Source organism: Ovis aries, chromosome 7, assembly GCF_016772045.2.
Source record: "Ovis aries strain OAR_USU_Benz2616 breed Rambouillet chromosome 7, ARS-UI_Ramb_v3.0, whole genome shotgun sequence".
In the NCBI taxonomy this organism is placed as follows: Eukaryota; Metazoa; Chordata; class Mammalia; order Artiodactyla; family Bovidae; genus Ovis; species Ovis aries.
In genome coordinates, this window is record NC_056060.1 from 63,801,952 (window position 1) to 63,821,463 (window position 19,512).

The following is a 19,512-nucleotide window of genomic DNA, read 5'->3' on the forward strand; positions in this document are numbered from 1 at the left end:
ATCTAGGTTATTAAAATTAACTCAGCTGCTTCAGAACCACGTCCGACTCTTTGCGATCCCATGGACTATACAGTCATGGAATTCTCCAGGCCAGAATACTGGAGTGGGTAGCATTTCCCTTTTCCAGAGGATCTTCCCAATGTAAAGATATACATAATATTATAATCCATAGCAACACTAAAGAACAAAGACAGATGTTACCCACACAGATTCTTTCAGTCCTTAAACCCACTACTTAAGCCAATAGTTTCAGGTATTAAAAAAAAAAAGTTCCATGCAGATTCTAGTAAGATTTCCAAAAAGCCTCTGGATATCTTTTCTTCATTGTAATGGACTTATATGCTATTCTAAAGTCTTATACCTTGTACTTTTTAAGCACCAGTAAGTTTAGGAAAAGAATATCTGAGTTTATGATAACAGGGTTACTAACATATTGTATATGCAACATATTATATACATTATTACTTTCTGCATTTAGATAAGAGTAATGTAATGAAAGGTCACTGTATGACTAAGGAAAATGGTTATGTTGAGGTACTTGATATTCCAAAATTCCCATTATATTGGTAATATAAAGTATTTTAAAATACTTTTAAAAAGTTCCATTTTAAAAAAGTAGGAATTTTTTAAGGTTTAGAAGTTAATAATGTGGGAAGTATCTAAGCCATTTTTCTTTATAAAACTGCTTTCTTTGGAAATTTAGCTTTAATAAATATTACTGAAGTATTCTAAGAAGTGAGAACAACAAGGTTCTTTTGTTACTCAAATTCATTCATGCAGGGCCCTGACCTGATTTTTAAGGTAGTCCTCTTCTCTTCCTATCACTGCTTACTACTATTTGGTTATAAACTTCCTGATACTCAATTTCTCATTTCAGTTCTTTTTAGTAAGTCAGATGTTATTCAGACATACAAACATTAATTATTAATTGCTTCCATATACTGTTATTTTGTTTCAAGAGACAAGTTGCCTCCATTTGGTTCACTGAATATTCTTTAGCAGAATCAAACTGGAAATTATTTGAGCATTCATGCTTGGCTGGGTTGGCAGTCACATGAATGAAGGTGCAATGTTCTTGTTGCTAACCTCACAGACCTCTACTGCACAATACTGAGGTCCTTGTTAAAGCTACTGAAACCATGTACGTGGTCTGGAGGGCTTGTTAATAGATTGCTAGGCTCCATCCTAGAGTTTCAGATTCAGCAGTTCTGGGGACCACACATTAGTGGTAAATGCATATAAAAATATCCCAAGACATGGGCTGTAGGTAATTCTAGTCAACAGAATTTTAAAAATAGGCAGTATGATGTGAAAGTACATGCTTTGTTCAAAGGGAGCTATAATGTAATGCTTTGGACTTGGCTTTGATAAGAATATGAACCAACTCTTAAAACTTTGTAATTTTCTTAATTTATAATCTACATGAAGGGAGGTACTGAAAAAGCTAATTTTTCAATAAAATACATTTCTTTAAAAGCAACATTTGTTGATAGTGTTTACTTTTGAAGGGCTCGATTTTAAAACTCCTATCATGAAGTCTAGAAACACTAAAAGATAAATACCTAGGTAGTTTGGCAAAAGATAACCCAATCTTTTTGTTTTTTTAAAATACCACCCCCATTAAAATTAAATAGTAAAAAATGGAAAAGATCTACCAGTTCCTCTACCAGTGATTAAGCTATTTCATATTTTAAAAATTTAAAGTATCTACTCGTTATACCAATAACTTCCTTAATCTAGCAATCATAAAAATTAAATATCCAACAAAGAGAAAGTCTTATTCAACACTAAAGTATTTCACCATGGACTGAAACAGAGAATGTATAGTTTCTGAAGAGCTGGTGTTTTCATCTGTTTTAATAATCTTCTATGTGACTAGAAATAATCTTTGTGTTTCCTTATTAGACCGTATCTAGATATAGAAGAACTTCAAATCTCTGTCTGCAGCTTACACATATAGGAACATTTGTGGTTAATATATTACGATTTTGAAAGACAACTTTTAGTGCAAAACAGCCATGCACTACCTCTAAAGGTCTTTATAATCATCCACTCAGCAGCAAAAGAAGAAATTCACCTTGATGTTATATCTAAAAAGTCTACTCTAATTAGGGTTTGTTTTTCCCCTTCTCCTTTCTGATTTATTTATATTTCTCCAGCTAGGATTCCTTTGTGACCAACTATATTCATTTGGGATATCTGAACCAAGATTAATGATATACCCTATTATCTTAATTTTATTAACTCTACAATATTATCTAATCAATTTAGCTAACCTCTCACACAGAGAAAGCATTAGATGGCTCTTCAAAAGTTTAAAACAGTTTCTAATTTTCATAACCATTGCTCAAAAATTAAAATTTATCAAGAAAGTCAACCAAAAAGGAAAAAAATCCAGCAGTTTCAAGAGAGATTCTGAACACCTAAAATATGGCTGTAGAACATAGTCATTTGTCCTTCTCTCTCCTTCAGGAAATTTTACTGAGAAAAAGTAATTTAGAGTTTTAGTCATATACATCTATTAAACAATTTTCAAATAGCAATGGCAAGATAGGACCATGACAATTCTCTTTTTAGCTCTTCATTTTTAAAAAGCTGTTGAAAAGAGAGTTCTGTTGTACAAAAGAGGTAACAGTTCTCTCTGGAGTTTCCATGTTACTTTATTTAGGGTTGAAGAATATAGCTAAAAGCTCTCGAATGATGTCTTGATAGACTGGAGTTAGTTCCTTAAAAAAACAAAAAAACAAAAAAACAAAAAAACAAAAACTGGTCCTCAGAAAGTATGACCTGAGAAGTACTGTTCAGTATATAAAAACTTTCCCCGAAGCACAACTTTTTAGTGCACAATCACTAATTAGGGTCCTCCCATGAGCACTGAAGAAATCTGAGTGAAAAGTGGCCTCAGAGATGATTTAATTCAAACTCCTGTGAAGATAAAAGTCCCTTCAATAACACTCGTGTAAAGGGATAAAGAGCTCAGCATCCACCTCAGTGAGTACCTTTATCCAGAGCCAGTCACTTCTACTAAAAAAGAAAAATTTTCCCCCCAGTTTTATCAAGATATAATTGAGATATACATTATGTGAGTTTCAGGTGTACAATGTAAATGGTTTGATATATACTGTGAAATGATTACACAGTAAGTTTAGTTAAAATCTATCAGCTTACATTATCTACAATTTTTTTCCTTATAACACTTCTGTATTTTTAAGGCAGCTTTAGTTATTATACAGTTCTTCATTGAATAATCAAACATGTTCCTTTCCGTATTTTCAATTCACAGATCCTTATTTTACTTTCTAGAATTAACAGAGTAAATCTATTCCTTTTTTAAAATGGTAGCCCTTGAAATACATAAAGACAGATATATACTTAATTACAACTTGAAAATCTAAGCGCAAAGAATTGTACTGGAAACTATATCATAATATCTTTGATCCTCATGACAATCTTTGTGTACTAACTGGCTTCAGTTGTGTCTGACTCTTTGTGACCCTATGGACCGTAGCCCACCAGGCTCCCCTGTCCATGGGATGCTCCAGGCAAAAATACTGGAGTGGGTTGTCATGCCCTCCTCCAGGGGATCTTCCTGACCCAGGGATCTAACCCGTTTCTCCTGCACTGCAGATGAATTCTTTACTGCTGAGCCATGGGGGAAGCCCCATGACAATCTTTATCAATTGTGTAGTTTATGTCCATTTTAAGTAAGGAAGCTGAGAAATTGAGAAATTTTATTTAAGCTAGTTAAGTGGCAGATTTTAAAACCGCATCTATTGACTACAAAGGCTGAGAGGAAGAGGAAAAAGGCTCTTATGCCTATCAAATAAACCTAACAAGGCTCATTCACCAGACAGGCCTTAATCCTACAGAATCGCTGCTGGCTGTTATTTGTCATTACTTCCCTTAGGAAACATATACTATTGAAAAATAATTTAGTCTAGATATTACCTAACACCGAGGAGTGAAAGTTGCTCAGTTGTGTCTGACTCTTTGTGACCCCATGGACCAAACAGTTCCTGGAATTCTCCAGGCCAGAATGCTGGAGTGGGTAGCCTTTCCCTTCTCCAGGAGATCTTCCCAAACCAGGGATTGAATCCAGGTCTCCTGCATTGCAGGTGGATTCTTTACCAGCTGAGCTATCAGGGAAGCCCTGCCTAACACCAACCTTGTGCTAAATGAACTCTGATTTGCAGAATCAGCTTTCCTTTTTAAAGAATAAGAACAATCTTTGCCCACTTTTCACTAAGTCTTTTTTATTTTCTTTCATTCTTCACAATGACTTAAGCAATGTTTGTCAAACTTTTCTGATGGTATCACCTGCGGAACTGTCAACAACACAAATTCCCAGGCTCTATCTCAGACCCACTGAGTCAGGATCTCCAGAGAAGGAACCAGCGAAAGTATTTTTTTAGTTTCTTTTTCATAACTTTTCATTTGGGAGTAATTTCAAATTTATAAAATGCTGCAAAATAAAAAAAGTACAAAGATCTTTCACAGGCTTTATCAAAGATTCACCTAACGTGAACACTTTTCTATCTGCCTTATCATTTCTTCTGTTTCTATTAACACACACAGAACTTTTTTGTGACCCATTAAGGACATGTTATTGGAGAAGGAAATGGCAACCCATTCCAGCGTTCTTGCCTGGAGAATCCCAGGGACAGGGGAGCCTGGTGGGCTGCCGTCTATTGGGTCACACAGAGTCGGACGCGACTGAAGCGACTTAGCAGCAGCAGCAAGGACGTGTTATGTATTTCATGGTCTTTTACCCCTAAATATACCAGTGTATATTTCCTAAGACTTCCATAAGCACATTGCTATTATCAACTTTATAATTCACATTCATATATTTCATCAATCTAGTCCCATTCAGATTTTGTCAGTTGATCAAATAATATCCTTTGTAGCGTTTCCTCTGATCCAGTACAGTACATAGTTTAGTATGAGAAGTTAACTATCATGTCTCTCTAATCTTCTCTATCTGAAACATTTTCCACAGCCATTCTTTTCCTTATATTAACATTTTAAAATAATACAGTCTCAATTCCGACTTTTAAATTTAAAACTTCCTCATTTTACATTCCTCTGACGTTTCCTCCTAATTGGAATGCTATATAAATTATGCTGTGTCCTCTGGACGTCCCTTAGAAACAACCCATAAAGGTGTTGCTTGATTTTTCCACTGTATAGCTTTATTTTTTTAAGAGCCATTCCATTTTTTAAATTATGGTTTTATTCTAATGAAAGTCAACCAAGATTTTAACCCAGGGAGTGATTTAGTTAGTGCTATTTAAAGATCTTTTTCCCCCTTGGTTGTGCAGCATGTGAGATCTTAAGTTCCCCAACCAGGGATTAAATCCATGTCCCTTACAGAGGAAACATGGAGTCTTAACCACAAAATGCCAGGGAAGTCCTTCATTATTTTTAAACTAAAAGCAGTCGAGAGAATACACTTTAAGACTATGCAAATACTCTGTTTTGCATCAAACAACTATCCTCATTTTAAGCATTCACTGATTGACTCCTGCCCAGTCCTCTCCTGCCTGATCCTACCATGATGGATGCAAAATGAGACCTTTCCAACTCCAGCTTTCCTTCCACACTTATTAGTAAACACTGGGCATTCTACTGTAAGCAAAGACGGCTCTTCTTCCCAATTTGTTTATCTATTTATAAGCGAGATAAGGACTTACAAATTTTTCAATGATTTAAAATTCTTAAGTACATTAACCTTACTATAATTCTATAAAATATACTAATAATTCCTTACAATAAGTAATAGCTGTTTAGTTGCTAAGTTGTGTCTGACTCTTTGTGACCCCATGGACTGTAGAGCCCACCAGGCTCCTCTGTCCATGGGTTTCTCCAGGCAAGAAGACTGGAGGGGTTGCTATTTCCTTCTCCAGGGAATCTTCCCAATCCAGGGATTGAACCCAAGTCACCTGCATTGCAGGTGGATTCTTTGTCACCGAACCACCTGGGAAGCCTACAATAAGTAATAATATTTACTTAATTATTTTGGTGTTCAAACTCTTCCAGATTTGGTCAGTGGGATCTGCTTCTTTAAGTCATTCTGTGTCCACGCATCTTGCCTCATCATTCTTTTGAGCAGTTTTCCACCTTCTGTCAAAACAAGTTCTTCCAGCTTTGACTTGAACCTATCCTGCCCTAGTCCTGGAAGCCATTTTCCCAAGAAACTCTACTTTTTCTTAGTGGGGAGTAACAGTACTAGGCAACGATTTGGGTGCTAGGTGTGTTCATTAAGTTGGGGTGTCTACTTCTTAGTCTTTTCAGTGGACAGAGGTAGGAAATACATGCACATACATTATGCATAATATATGCATAAACATATATATATGTATGTTTAAACATGTATGCTTAAATATATAGATGTCATCCACATACACCCACTTCTTTTCAAAGTCATAAGTTCACATTAATATCTTTAACTCCAATGCCCTCCATGGGGGTATTTTTAACAGGCACCAGAAGTGACTGTTCTAACTAGATATGTTTCGGAAACACTGCTGAAGATTGCTGATGAATCTCAGACACAAGTTCTCAGTGCTTTTCCATTAAATTCAACTGGATCAAAAAACCAACTAATTTAAAGCCCTGGGTGTTCTCCTTCCATTTCACTTACATTAGCTTACATCAGTTCCCTTCTACCAAATATCTGTTTTACTCAATTCCATTCTGAGGAGAATATATTTGAAGATACAAGAGAAAAATAAAAAGTGATCACTTTCTCAGTTATCATTCACCAATGGCCAGAGGTTTGAATATGACAGTTTTCCCTTTCTAGTTTTTCTGGATATTAATGCCAACTTTTAAAAAAGCACATACTACTTTTGGAGGGCATGACTCAGAATATGTTAGTCTTGAAGACTCAGGATACCTTCTTAGGGATACTACCAACCGTGTGCGTGTGTGTGTGTACAGTAATATGCTTTCAGCCTTTCTCTTTCCCTTTTCCTTCCCTCATTGGTTTACTTGCAATACTATAGTTCAATACCCACTGTACACTATAAAGGCCTCAGTCAGTTCAGTCGCGTCCGACTCTTTGCAACCCCATGAATCGCAGCACGCCAGGCCTCCCTGTCCATCATCAACTCCCGGAGTTCACTCAGACTCATGTCCAATCGAGTCAGTGATGTCATCCAGCCATCTCATCCTCTGTCATCCCCTTCTCCTCCTGAACCCAATCCTCCCAGCATCAGAGTCTTTTCCAATGAGTCAACTCTTCTCATGAGGTGGCCCAAAGTAAAGTACTGGAGTTTCAGCTTTAGCATCATTCCTTCCAATGAAATCCCAGGGATCTCCTTCAGAATGGACTGATTGATATCCTTGCAGTCCAAGGGACTCTCAAGAGTCTTCTCCAACACCACAGTTCAAAAGCATCAATTCTTCGGCGCTCAGCTTTCTTCACAGTCCAACTCTCACATCCATACATGACTACTGGAAAACCATAGCCTTGACTAGATGGACCTTTGTTGGCAAAGTAATGTCTCTGCTTTTCAATATGCTATCTAGATTGGTCTTAACTTTTCTTCCAAGGAGTAAGCGTCTTTTAATTTCATGGCTGCAGTCACCATCTGCACTGATTTTGGAGCTCAAAAAAATAGTCTGACACTGTTTCTACTGTTTCCCGTCTATTTCCCATGAAGTGATGGGACCAGATGCCATGATCTTAGTTTTCTGAATGTTGAGTTTTAAGCCAGCTTTTTCACTCTCCTCTTTCACTTTCATCAAGAGGATTTTTAGTTCCTCTTCACTTTCTGCCATAAGGGTGGTGTCATCTGCATATCTGAGGTTTTTGATATTTCTCCCGGCAATCTTGATTCCAGCTTGTGCTTCTTCCAGCCCAGCATTTCTCATGATGTACTCTGCATAGAAGTTAAATAAGCAGGGTGACAATATACAGCCTTGAGGTACTCCTTTTCCTAATATCCATGTCCAGTTCTAACTGTTGCTTCCTGACCTGCATACAGATTTCTCAAGAGGCAGGTCAGATGGTCTGATATTCCCATCTCTTTCGGAATTTTCCACAGTTTATTGTGATCCACACAGTCAAAGGCTTTGGCATAGTCAATAAAGCAGAAATAGATGTTTTTCTGGAACTCTCTTGCTTTTTCGATCATCCAGCAGATGTTGGCAATTTGATCTCTGGTTCCTCTGCCTTTTCTAAAACCAGCTTGAACATCTGGAAGTTCACGGTTCACGTATTGCTAAAGCCTGGCTTGGAGAATTTTGAGCATTACTTTACTAGCATGTGAGATGAGTGCAATTGTGCGGTAGTTTGAGCCTATAAACACGGAAATTATTAGAATTCTACTTCACTGACTAAGCCTACCTTTTTGATCAGAATTAAGTCCAGAGGATGAGATGGTTGGATGGCATCATTGACTGAAAGGACATGCGTTTGAGCAAGCTCAGGGAGACAGTGAAGGACAGAGAAGCCTGGAGTGTTGGAGTCTGTGAGGTTGCAAAGAGTCAGACATGACTGAGTGACTGAACAACAAAGTCCAGAAGAGCAGTTCTGCTTACAGCTCTTGTGTGTGTGCGCTCAGTCGCTCAGTAATGTCCAACTCTTTGTAATCCCATGGACTGTAGCCTGCCAGGCTCCTCTGACCATGGAATTTTTCAGACAAGAATACTGGAGCTGGTTGCCATTTCCTATTCCAGGGGATTTTCCTGATCCAGGGATCAAACCTGAATATCTTGCATTGGCAGGTGGATTCTTTATCACTGCACCACCTGAGAAGCCCGTATCTGCTTTTACTGTTTTCAAATAGATCAAGGCAAACCTTGCCCAATACTGGCATATGGCAATGGGGGATATAGAAAGAGAAAGAAAAATCCTAAGGGAATGGTAGTTGGAAGAGAAGGAACTATGGCAACTAAGCAAACATGTTTCTATAGCTATATAAAAGACATCTTGGATAAAGTTAGGGAATGAATAAAATCCACAATGGACTGGCTTGAAGCAGCATAGCTGCTCTACTAGTAATTACTCCTTATACTAGTTTCTTCATCCTTCAGATGAAGATACTAATCAGACTGACTTCGTAGGTAAGAATGAAACAAGTTAATAATACATGTTAAGTACTTAATACTGCTATTTCCATAAAACAGAATTCTTTTTCTCTTACCAATGAAGTGACAAATTGCATTCATAGAAATCCTCTCATTCTTCTGATTAAACTTTCACTCCCTCACGCACTTTAGGGTTACTTTTGTGATGTATGAGCACTATTACCATTTGAGATCTATACAAATCCACTATAGAAATGACACAATAAAAGTAAGCCTATTATATACAAAAGTCTTGAGTGTCTAAAACTTTTGTGAGGACAACATTCAAAGATATTAATCAGATTTATGAAAACTGACATATTTTCACAGAGCTATTTTCTAACCAAACTCTCACTTCCAAGATTATCATGTTACAATATTGTTATCATGTTACAACATTAAGGGTCCCAATGGGCAGCTTAAGACTATCAAATGCACTATGAATAGAGGCTATAATTTCTCATTTGCTTATAAAAGAAGAGAGAACATAAAATTCAGGACACATAAGCTATCACTCTAAAAAATACCCAATAGCAACAAGATAATCATGATACTTACTTCATCTCTATACAGTGGGCTAGTATAATACATTATGTCCATTGCACTGCTGTTTAACATATCCCTTAAACCTCGCACTTTGTCTGGAGTAATGGAATCAACAGTGTCTACAAGTTAAAAAAAAAATGAACTAAGAGAAGATAATTTTAGGGAAAAAACAGTGAAAAAAATACATCCCCGAAGTGTTTTATATTAAAATTTAAATATTCAAGACTACCTTTGAATCTGATGAAACTTACCTTCTTGAAATTTTACTATTTGTTAATTGAAAAATGATGAAGGGTATTTAACTACCACAAACATCAATGTATTTATTGGTGCTGAAAGATTGAAAATATTTCCTTTAAATCAGGAACAAGCTAAGGATCTTTCTTTTTAAATTAAAAAAAATTTATTGATGTTCAGTTGATGTACAATAAGCTTCAGATGAACACAGTAATTCAAAATTTTTAAATGGTTATACTCCATTTAGTTACTGTAAAATACTGGCTATCGTCCTCATTTTATACAATATGCCCTTGCAGCTTATTTATTTTATATGGAGTAGTTTGTACTTCTCAATCCCCTTTCTTGTCCCTCTCTTCCTGGTAACCCACCTGTTTGTTCTGTTTCTTTTTGTTATATTCACAAGTTTGCTTTTTTTTTAAAAAAAAGATTCCATATATAAGTGATAAGGAGAAGGCAATGGCAACCCACTCCAATACTCTTGCCTGTAAAATCCCATGGACGGAGGAGCCTGGTGGGCTGCAGTCCATGGGGTCGCCAAGAGTCGGATACGACTGAGCGACTTCATGTTCACTTTTCACTTTCATGCACTGGAGAAGGAAATGGCAACCCACTCCAGTGTTCTTGCCTGGAGAATCCCAGGGATTGGGGAGCCTGGTGGGCTGCCATCTGTGGGGTTGCACAGAGTCAGACATGACTGAAGCGACTTAGCATATAAGTGATATCATACAGTATTTGTCTTTGTCTTACTTCATTTAGCATAATATCCTGCAAGTCCACTCATGTCAGTGCAAATGGCAAAATTTCATTGTTTTTTATGATGTATATATACATTTTTATCCATTTACCTGTTGATGGACAGTGAGGTTACTTCCATACCTTTGCTATTATAAATAATGCTGCTATCAACATTGGGGTGCATGTAACTTTCTGAATTAGTATTTTCATTTTTTTTTCCCAATATATACTCAGGAGTGGAACTGCTAGATCATATGGTAGCTCTATTTTTAGTACTTTGAGAAGCCTCCATTGTTGTGTTCTTATTGATGATAGTTATTCTGACAGGTGTGAATTTCTCTAATGATTAACGATGTTAACATCTTTGCAAATGCCTTTTGGCCATTTGTATATATTCTTCGGGTCTTCTGCTCATTTTTTAAATGAGTTGTTTGCCTTTCTTGATGTCAAGTTATATAAGCTGTGGGATATTAATCCCTTACTGGTCATATCATTTGCAAATATCTTCTCTTATTCTGTTGTCAGTTGCTCAGTCATGTCTGACTATTTGCAACCTCCTGGACTGTAGCATGCCAGGCTTCCTTGTCCTTCACTATCTCCCAGAGTTTGCGCAAACTCATGTCTGCCATCCAACCATCTCATCCTCAGTCATCCCCTTCTCCTTGGGCCCTTAATCTTTCCCAGCATTAAGGTCTTTTCCAATGAGTTGGTTCCTTGCATCAGGTGGCCAAAGTATTGGAGCTTCAGCTTTAGCATCAGTCCTTTCAATGAATATTCAGGACTCATTTCCTTTAAGATTGACTGGTTTGATCTCCTTGTTGTCCAAGGGACTCTCAAAAGTCTTCTCCAGCACCACAGTTCAAAAGCATCAACCTAAACATTCTATTTTAATGGTTTTAATATTCAAAGGGAAAAACTTATTGTAAAGAAAGTACATATTTTATGTAATTTCTCTGTGTTAGAGTAAAATTCATCAGCCCAAGGAATGTAGGAATGACAATAAAACAAAAAAACCTAAGATTTCATCTTCCAAATACAAGCGAGGAAAATTATCAGGAAGAAACTGTAAGCTCATATGAAATTGCAGACAACGAATGCTTTAAAAGTATTGACAAGTCATTTTTCTGTCAAAAACTTTAGGGCATTCATGAAAACTGTACTATTAGAGAAATCTATATGGTGGTCCAAAATGACGTTAAGTCAATATAATTATTTATTTTTAAAAAATGGATTATATTTTCCTAAATAATCTAGAACAAAGAGTATACCTCAAGACAAATTAAAAACATTTCATTCCCATTGACTAAATCATTTAATTTTGAAACAAAATGTACCTCCATCCAGAGTAAGTTTTGACCGCCACTCAACAGGCAGAAATTCAACATGTGTTGCATGGTTGGAAAAATGCCTTTCTTCTATTTTTCTTGCAGCCTCTCTCATCCTTAAAAAAAAACCAAACCAAAACAAAAAAAAAACTCTATTAGAGCAACTTCACATACACATTTACATGATATAAAATGCCTTCAATCATAACACTTCCAAATTGCTTATAATTCTGTCCAATTATGTTTAAATTACTGCTACATTATGCAACAGTCTGTAATACCAGGACACCTTCATTTCAAAACTGTTTTCTTAAATTTGTCATCTCTGATTGCAAATATTTCAAGATTTGATACTATATTCTACATAATTATAAGTATTTACTGGAGAGAATAACATATAATAAAATACCCTGTGTGTGTGTGTGTTAAGTAGCTTCAGTCATGTCCAATTCTGTGACCCTATACATTGTAGCTGGCCAGGCTCCTCTGTCCATGGTATTCTCCTGGCAAGAATACTGGAGTGGACTGCTATGTCCTCCTAATAAAATACCCTACCTCTAAATAATTAGCACATTGTGGCTTGTCTTACTTCATCTATTTCTTTACTTGTTCTCCACACAATATAGGTTTTTAAATTCTACTTTGAAAATTAAGGTACAGCAAAATACTTTTTTAAACTTTTGAAGTGAAGTGAAGCCGCGCCGAAGAATTGATGCTTTTGAACTGTGGTGTTGGAGAAGACTCTTGAGAGTCCCTTGGACTGCAAGGAGATCCAACCAGTCCATTCTGAAGGAGATCAGTCCTTGGTGTTCTTTGGAAGGAATGATGCTAAAGCTGAAACTCCAGTACTTTGGCCACCTCATGCAAAGAGTTGACTCATTGGAAAAGACTCTGGGAGGGATTGGGGGCAGGAGGAGAAGGGGACGACAGAGGATGAGATGGCTGGATGGCATCACCAACTCGATGGACGTGAGTTTGAGTGAACTCCGGGAGCTGGTGATGGACAGGGAGGCCTGGTGTGCGGCAATTTATGGGGTCGCAAAGAGTCGGACATGACTGAGCGACTGAACTAAAACTGGTAGATGTCTCTTAAGCATCTTTTAATCTATAGATCCCTCTCTCTGTTTTTTGTCTTTGTAATTCTTTTTATGTCCTGCAGAGTATCTCAGTCTAATTTTTAATGACTGCATCCCATAGAGTTCCTTAATGTGCTTCTTGTTGCCTATTTGGTGGTGAGATACAGGGACCTGATCAGATTCAAGTTCTACTGTTTTGGCTAGACTACTACTCCATGCTGCTGCTGCTGCTAAGTCGCTTCAGTCGTGTCCGTGTGACCCCATAGACGGCAGTCCACCAGGCTCCGCCATCCCAGGGATTCTCCAGGCAAGAACACTGGAGTGGGTTGCCATTTCCTTCTCCAATGCATGAAAGTGAAAAGTGAAAGGGAAGTCGCTCAGTTGTGTCCGACTCAGCGACCCCATGGACTGCAGCCCACCAGGCTCCTCCGTCCATGGGATTTTCCAGGCAAGAGTACTGGAGTGGGGTGCCATTGCCTTCTCCGACTCCATATACATATATACATATATATATATATATATATACACACACACACACACATATATATATATATATATATATACACACACCTGGTTTTCTCTTTTTCTGGTGATACTAGCAAATGCTGTGATCACTGCTTAGCTCCACTGATTTACTATGGTTGCAAAAAAGTGCTTTTTAAATCTCACCACTCCTTACACTTCAGGAAAGAAATTTCCCCACATCAAATACTTGCTGCCTTGTGATACAATCAAATAGTTCCTGTATGAACTGGGAAAAGGCAGGATAAATGGTTAATTCTTCCCTTTTATTTAACAATTAAATACTGAGTTGTTAAGAGGTTTTATATTTTTGATATTATTCAGTTCAGTTCAGTTCAGTTCAGTCGCTCAGTTGTGTCCGACTCTTTGCGACCCCATGAATCGCAGCACACCAGGCCTCCCTGTCCCTCACCAACTCCCGGAGTTCACTCAGATTCACGTAGATCGAGTCAGTGATGCCATCCAGCCATCTCATCCTCTGTTGTCCCCTTTTCCTCCTGCCCCCAATCCCTCCCTACTAACTCATAGATTTAAAACATATTTGAAGTGTTCTAACCCATTGTAGTTATTATCCTTACTGATCCTTAAATTGTTTCCTTTCTGGTCAGTGAGTCTCTTCAACTTTACTTCTGTGTCTTTTAGACATGACCTTGGTAGCTTTTACTTTTTTTTTTTTTTTAAAACAATTCAGTGGCTTTTAGTATCATTGAATTGTATAACCAACACCACTCTAAGTTCAGAACACTTTCATTATTCCCATAAGAAACACTCTACCTAGAGTAGTCAAATCGCATAATTCTTCCCACTAGGCCCTGACACCATTAATCTACTTTGTCTCCATGAACTTGCCTATTCTGGATTTTTCAGATAAATAACATCTATAATTTATGGCCTTTTGTGTCTGGCTTCTTTCACTTAGCATAATGTTTCAAGGTTCATCCATGTTGTATCATGAATCAACTTTTCTTTGCTTTTTAAGGCTGAATGACATTCTACTGCATAAATATATCACTTCTGTTTATCCATTTACCAGTAGATGGACATTTAGTTCTTTTTTGGGGGGCGATTATAAATAATGCTACAGTGAATATTAAGAAGCTTTTCTGCAGATACCTATTTTCAATTCTCTTGGGTATACACCTAGAATTAGCATTGGTGGCTCACATGTTAACTCCACATTTAACTTTTCTGAGGAAAGTGCCAAACTGTTTTTCCAAAGCAGCTGTACTATTTTACAATCCCATCAACAACATATGAGGGTCCTTATTTTTTTAAGAAATCCAGTGACTGGATTTCCCTGGTGGCTCAGATGGTAAAGCGTCTGCCTACAACGCGGGAGACCCGGGTTTGATCCCTGGGCCGGGAAGATCCCCTGGAGAAAGAAATTGCAACCCACTCCGGTACTCTTGCCTGGAGAATCCCACAGATGGAGGAACCTGGCAGGCTACAGTCCATGGGGTTGCAAAGAGTCGGACACAACTGAGCGACTTTACTTTCTATTTTTTTTTTTTACATCCTTGCTAATATTTGCTGTTTTCTATCTTTTTGATAAGAGTCATTGTAGTCAACAGAAGTGACATCTCCCTGTGGTTTTGAATTGCAATTCCTTAATGACTAACAATACTGAGAATCTTTTCATGTGTTTAGGGACCATCTGTATATTTTATTTGGACAAATGTTCATTCAAATTATTCACCCACTTAAAAAATTGGGGTATTTATTTTTTAAATTATTGAATTGTAGATATTCTTTATATATGCTAAATGCTAGACCCTTATCAGATATGGTTTGCAAATATTTCTACCATTTGATGGGTTGTCGTTAACTTCCTTGATAGTGTTATTTGAAAATCAAGAGTTTTAAATTTTGACAAAGCCCAACTTATCTTTTTGTTCCTTGCTGCTGCTGCTGCTGCTAAGTCACTTCCATTGTTTCCGACTCTGTGTGACCCCACAGACGGCAGCCTACCAGGCTCCCCCGTCCCTGGGATTCTCCAGGCAAGAACACTGGAGTGGGCTGCCATTTCCTTCTCCAATGCATGAAAGTGAAAAGCGAAAGTGAAGTCGCTCAGTTGTGCCCGACTCTTGGCGACCCCATGGACTGCAGTCTACCAGGCTCCTCCGTCCATGAGATTTTCCAGGCAAGAGAACTGGAGTTGGATGCCATTATGGCTTTTTATTTCCAGTTCAGTTCAGTTCCTCAGTCGTGTCTGACTCTTTACGACCCCATGAGTCGCAGCATGCCAGGCCTCCCTGTCCATCACCAACTCCTGAAGTTTACCCAAACTCATGTCCATCGAGTCGGTGATGCCATCCAGCTATCTTATCCTCTGTCGTCCCCTTCTCCTCCTACCCCCAATCCCTCCCAGCATCAGAGTCTTTTCCAATGAGTCAACTGTTTGCATGAGGTGGCCAAAGTATTGGAGTTTCAGCTTCAGCATCAGTCCTTCCAATGAACACCCAGGAATGATCTCCTTTAGGATGGACTGGTCGGATGTCCTTGCAGTCCAAGGGACTCTCAAGAGTCTTCTCCAACACCACAGTTCAAAAGCATCAATTCTTTGGCGCTCAGCTTTCTTCACAGTCCAACTCTCACATCCATACATGACCACTGGAAAAACCATAGCCTTGACTAGACGGACCTTTGTTGGCAAAGTAATGTCTCTGCTTTTGAATATGCTCTCTAGGTTGGTCATAACTTTCCTTCCAAGGAGTAAGCGTCTTTTAATTTCATGGCTGCAATCACCATCTGCAGTGATTTTGGAGCCCCCCAAAAATAAAGTCTGGCACTGTTTCCACTGTTTCCCTATCTATTTCCCATGAAGTGATGGGATTGGATGCCATGATCTTCATTTTCTGAAAGTTGAGCTTTAAGCCAACTTTTTCAGTCTCCTCTTTCACCTTCATTAAGAGGCTCTTTAGTCCTTCTTCACTTTCTGCCATTAAGGGCGGTGTCATGAAAGATGACAAGTCCGGCAGATCAGATCATGGCTGTGTACAGATTCAGGCAGTTGCAGGTGATACTACCAGTCATTAAAATGCACAGACTAGCAAGGACTTCTGGAAAAAAAGACTAATTTTTTTCTTCCTGAACTCAAATACAAGATGATATAAACCATATCTAGAACCACAGGAGATGTCTGAAAATAGCTAAAAAATAAAGGCGTGTGGAGTGGATAGAAACCAGATTCTGATGACTTTTTGGCAAATCTTAGACTTCTCAGTTTTATGGGTTACTAAATCCTCCTTCTGAGTTAAGTTTTCCCTCACTTGTACCCAAAGAAATCAAGCTGGTACCTTTCCAAATATGAACAGCTCCAGAGAGAACATGTTATTAAACCTATTTCTCAGATTCCTTAGGTAACCAAGGAGAAGACTAGCATCTTGCCACAAGAATGTAAATATTGTGGGAAGTACATATCATCAGAAAAGAAAATCAGAATCAGAGGGAAGAGATCTCTGTCATACAAGTTACAGAGAATGACAAAGATCAGAATGACCTGGCAGTGTCTGACAAAGATTTTTTGTTTTTTTTTTTCAGATTGAACTGTACTTTTATTTTAACCCATCAGCTGGCATTAAAAGGTGTTACAATAAAAAGTAAAATAGAACTCAACATTGTATTATTATAGAGATATTGCTGAGGACATAGTTCCTGGTATCATACAGGATTTGCTTTACCAGGACTCAAGAAACACATTTACTTCAAATTTCAGAACCTGATAAACTGTGTTCTCAACAATTGGTTTGTTCTCATCACATTATAAATCTGATCAGATTTTTCTTTATACTGGCTTCAAGTTGAGAGCCAAGTTTGTGGCAGAATCCATAACTCTAAAATTTCCTTTTCACACTGTCCTAAACGTTTTTGAAACTCATATATGAACATTCCTTCTCCCAACATCATCTTAACAAGCTTTTAGAATAAAGCTGTATATAAATAATTGAGGTAAATAACCCGCCTAGCATGTTGGCAAAACACCCAGTGTTTGTTCTCTGTAAAAATTAGGGTTCTGTTTCCTCTGGTTATAATTAACTGGACAAATTAAGCTGCTAGCTGGCAACTTACACAATTCTTAGCTTTTTCAGAATTAGACAGTATTCTCAGTTTCTGCAATTGAGAGATTAACACAGAAACTTAAAACTAGACTTTCTTCTTGCTTTCAACTTCACTTTAACATAAACTAATAATACATTAAGTAAAAAGGCTTTCTTATCCTTTTACTTCTCCATGTTAAGAGGGAAAAAACAAATCAAATAAATATCATCATCACCTAGATATAATCATTCTCAAAATTTGGTCCAAAAGCTTCATCTACAACTGAAACAGAATAGCTGGCACCAGAGAAACATGTGGCATAATGATTATACCCTGGACAAAAGTTTGGACTCTGTCTAGATGGAGAATAGAGTCATCAAAACACTCACATGGCAGTATTTTTGATAATTCTTCCTTGGTCCATTTTCTGTCCAATGCCATGCACAACAAATACGATATGGGTAGTCTGAGATGGCTTGTCTTCTAATGTTGCTTCTTCTACATAACCTCTATGAAGTCTGGTCCCACTACTTGATGCTGTGGGAAAATCATGGTTCTAAGCTTATTACTTATAACAGAAATAGCATTTTTACTACACTGAAAAAAATAGGGGGGATAAAATTTGTAAGATATAGAATGATCAGCTCTAACAAAAAGTATTGAACTAGACATGAGAATGAAGCCAGAAACAATGAGGCAAAAAGAAAAAAAGATGAACTGAACACATAAAAATTAAAAATATTTCTGTAAGAAAAATATTATGAAGCAAAGATAAAAGATGAATGATAAATGGAAAACATCTTGCAAAACATGACACACAGTAAGTTAATTAAAGAACTTATTAATCAAAAAGTGAAGTGAATCATCCAAATAGCAAAATGGGCTAAAGGTGTGATAAATCCACAAAACAAATACAACTAATGAACAAATAAATGTGTAAGCACATCTATTATCAAAGAATTTAAAAAGATAGTAAAAAATTATAGTAAAGTAAAAAGAGAGAATAAAATTTTGAAAAAATATTTTGTGATAATGCACTCACATCTTTTCCAGGTATGAGTCCCTCTTTTCTTCCTTTTAGCCAAGTTTGTTTTGTTTAAAGATTTTTCTATTCTCAACGCCTCCATTTCTTCAAGTTCTACTTAAACTTCAACTCATACCCATCTGCCTGTCCCAGAAGTTCATCTAAGTCACCAATGATCTACATTTCACTAAATCCAAAGAAAAATTTCCAGCCTTCACTTTTCCTGACACTGTTTCAATTGCTTGTCAATTGTCATTTCAACTGACACAATTTCAATTACTATGTTTTATTTCACATCACTGCCTCAGGTCTGACTGCTTTTGTGCTTTGAGAAGTAAAAAAACATATTTAATAATCTTGCCAGATCATTCCTAATATATAATTATTTATTAATGAATACATGTCAACTCAGTCACTTTAATAAAAGTTAGTTTAACAGGGTAGAAACTGTCATTAAACTTAATACATATTTAAAATATACTGAAGATAAAATCTGAATTGTCTATGTTAAATATAAGAGAAAAAGTCAGAGTCCCAACATTTTGACTAACTCTAATAATATTTAACAAATACCTTTAGAAAATCCCAGTTTTTGAGTAACTGTTCTTGCAATTTTAGATGTTGTTGCATCACTATAAAGATATACTTCATCCACACTGTGCCAGTCCACGTGGTTTCGACTCAATTTGAAACTATGAATAGCTGTTGCAAAAAGGAAAAATTTGAAGGTCTCCAAGACAAACTTCATTTAAGTGAAAATTATAATACACAGATTTTTTTTGAATGAATATTTTAACTCAGTTCAACAAAAAACTGTTTTATTGAAACATATATTGATGTGAAACAAGTCACGGACAGGGACTTTATTTTATAAATTATTAAACATGCTATAGGAAAAGGCAACTTGTTAGAACAACATGGAATAAAACTG

General features: G+C 37.0%; 1 protein-coding gene across 10 annotated transcripts in view; it reads right to left on the reverse strand.

Moving 5' to 3' along the window:
- Positions 1 to 19,512, reverse strand: part of DDHD1 (DDHD domain containing 1) — a 71,268-nt gene that overhangs the window by 21,655 nt on the left and 30,101 nt on the right. For 8 of the 10 annotated variants that reach the window (XM_027971876.3, XM_015097079.4, XM_060418058.1 and 5 more), the window contains 4 exons: positions 19,155 to 19,283; positions 17,947 to 18,094; positions 11,931 to 12,037; positions 9,634 to 9,740 (listed from right to left, as the gene is read on the reverse strand). In XM_027971876.3, coding sequence (XP_027827677.1) covers positions 9,634 to 9,740; positions 11,931 to 12,037; positions 17,947 to 18,094; positions 19,155 to 19,283 — 491 coding nt within the window. The remainder of the gene's footprint in view (positions 1 to 9,633; positions 9,741 to 11,930; positions 12,038 to 17,946; positions 18,095 to 19,154; positions 19,284 to 19,512) is intronic. The other 2 variants (XM_060418059.1, XM_042252534.2) reach the window with 1 other exon arrangement.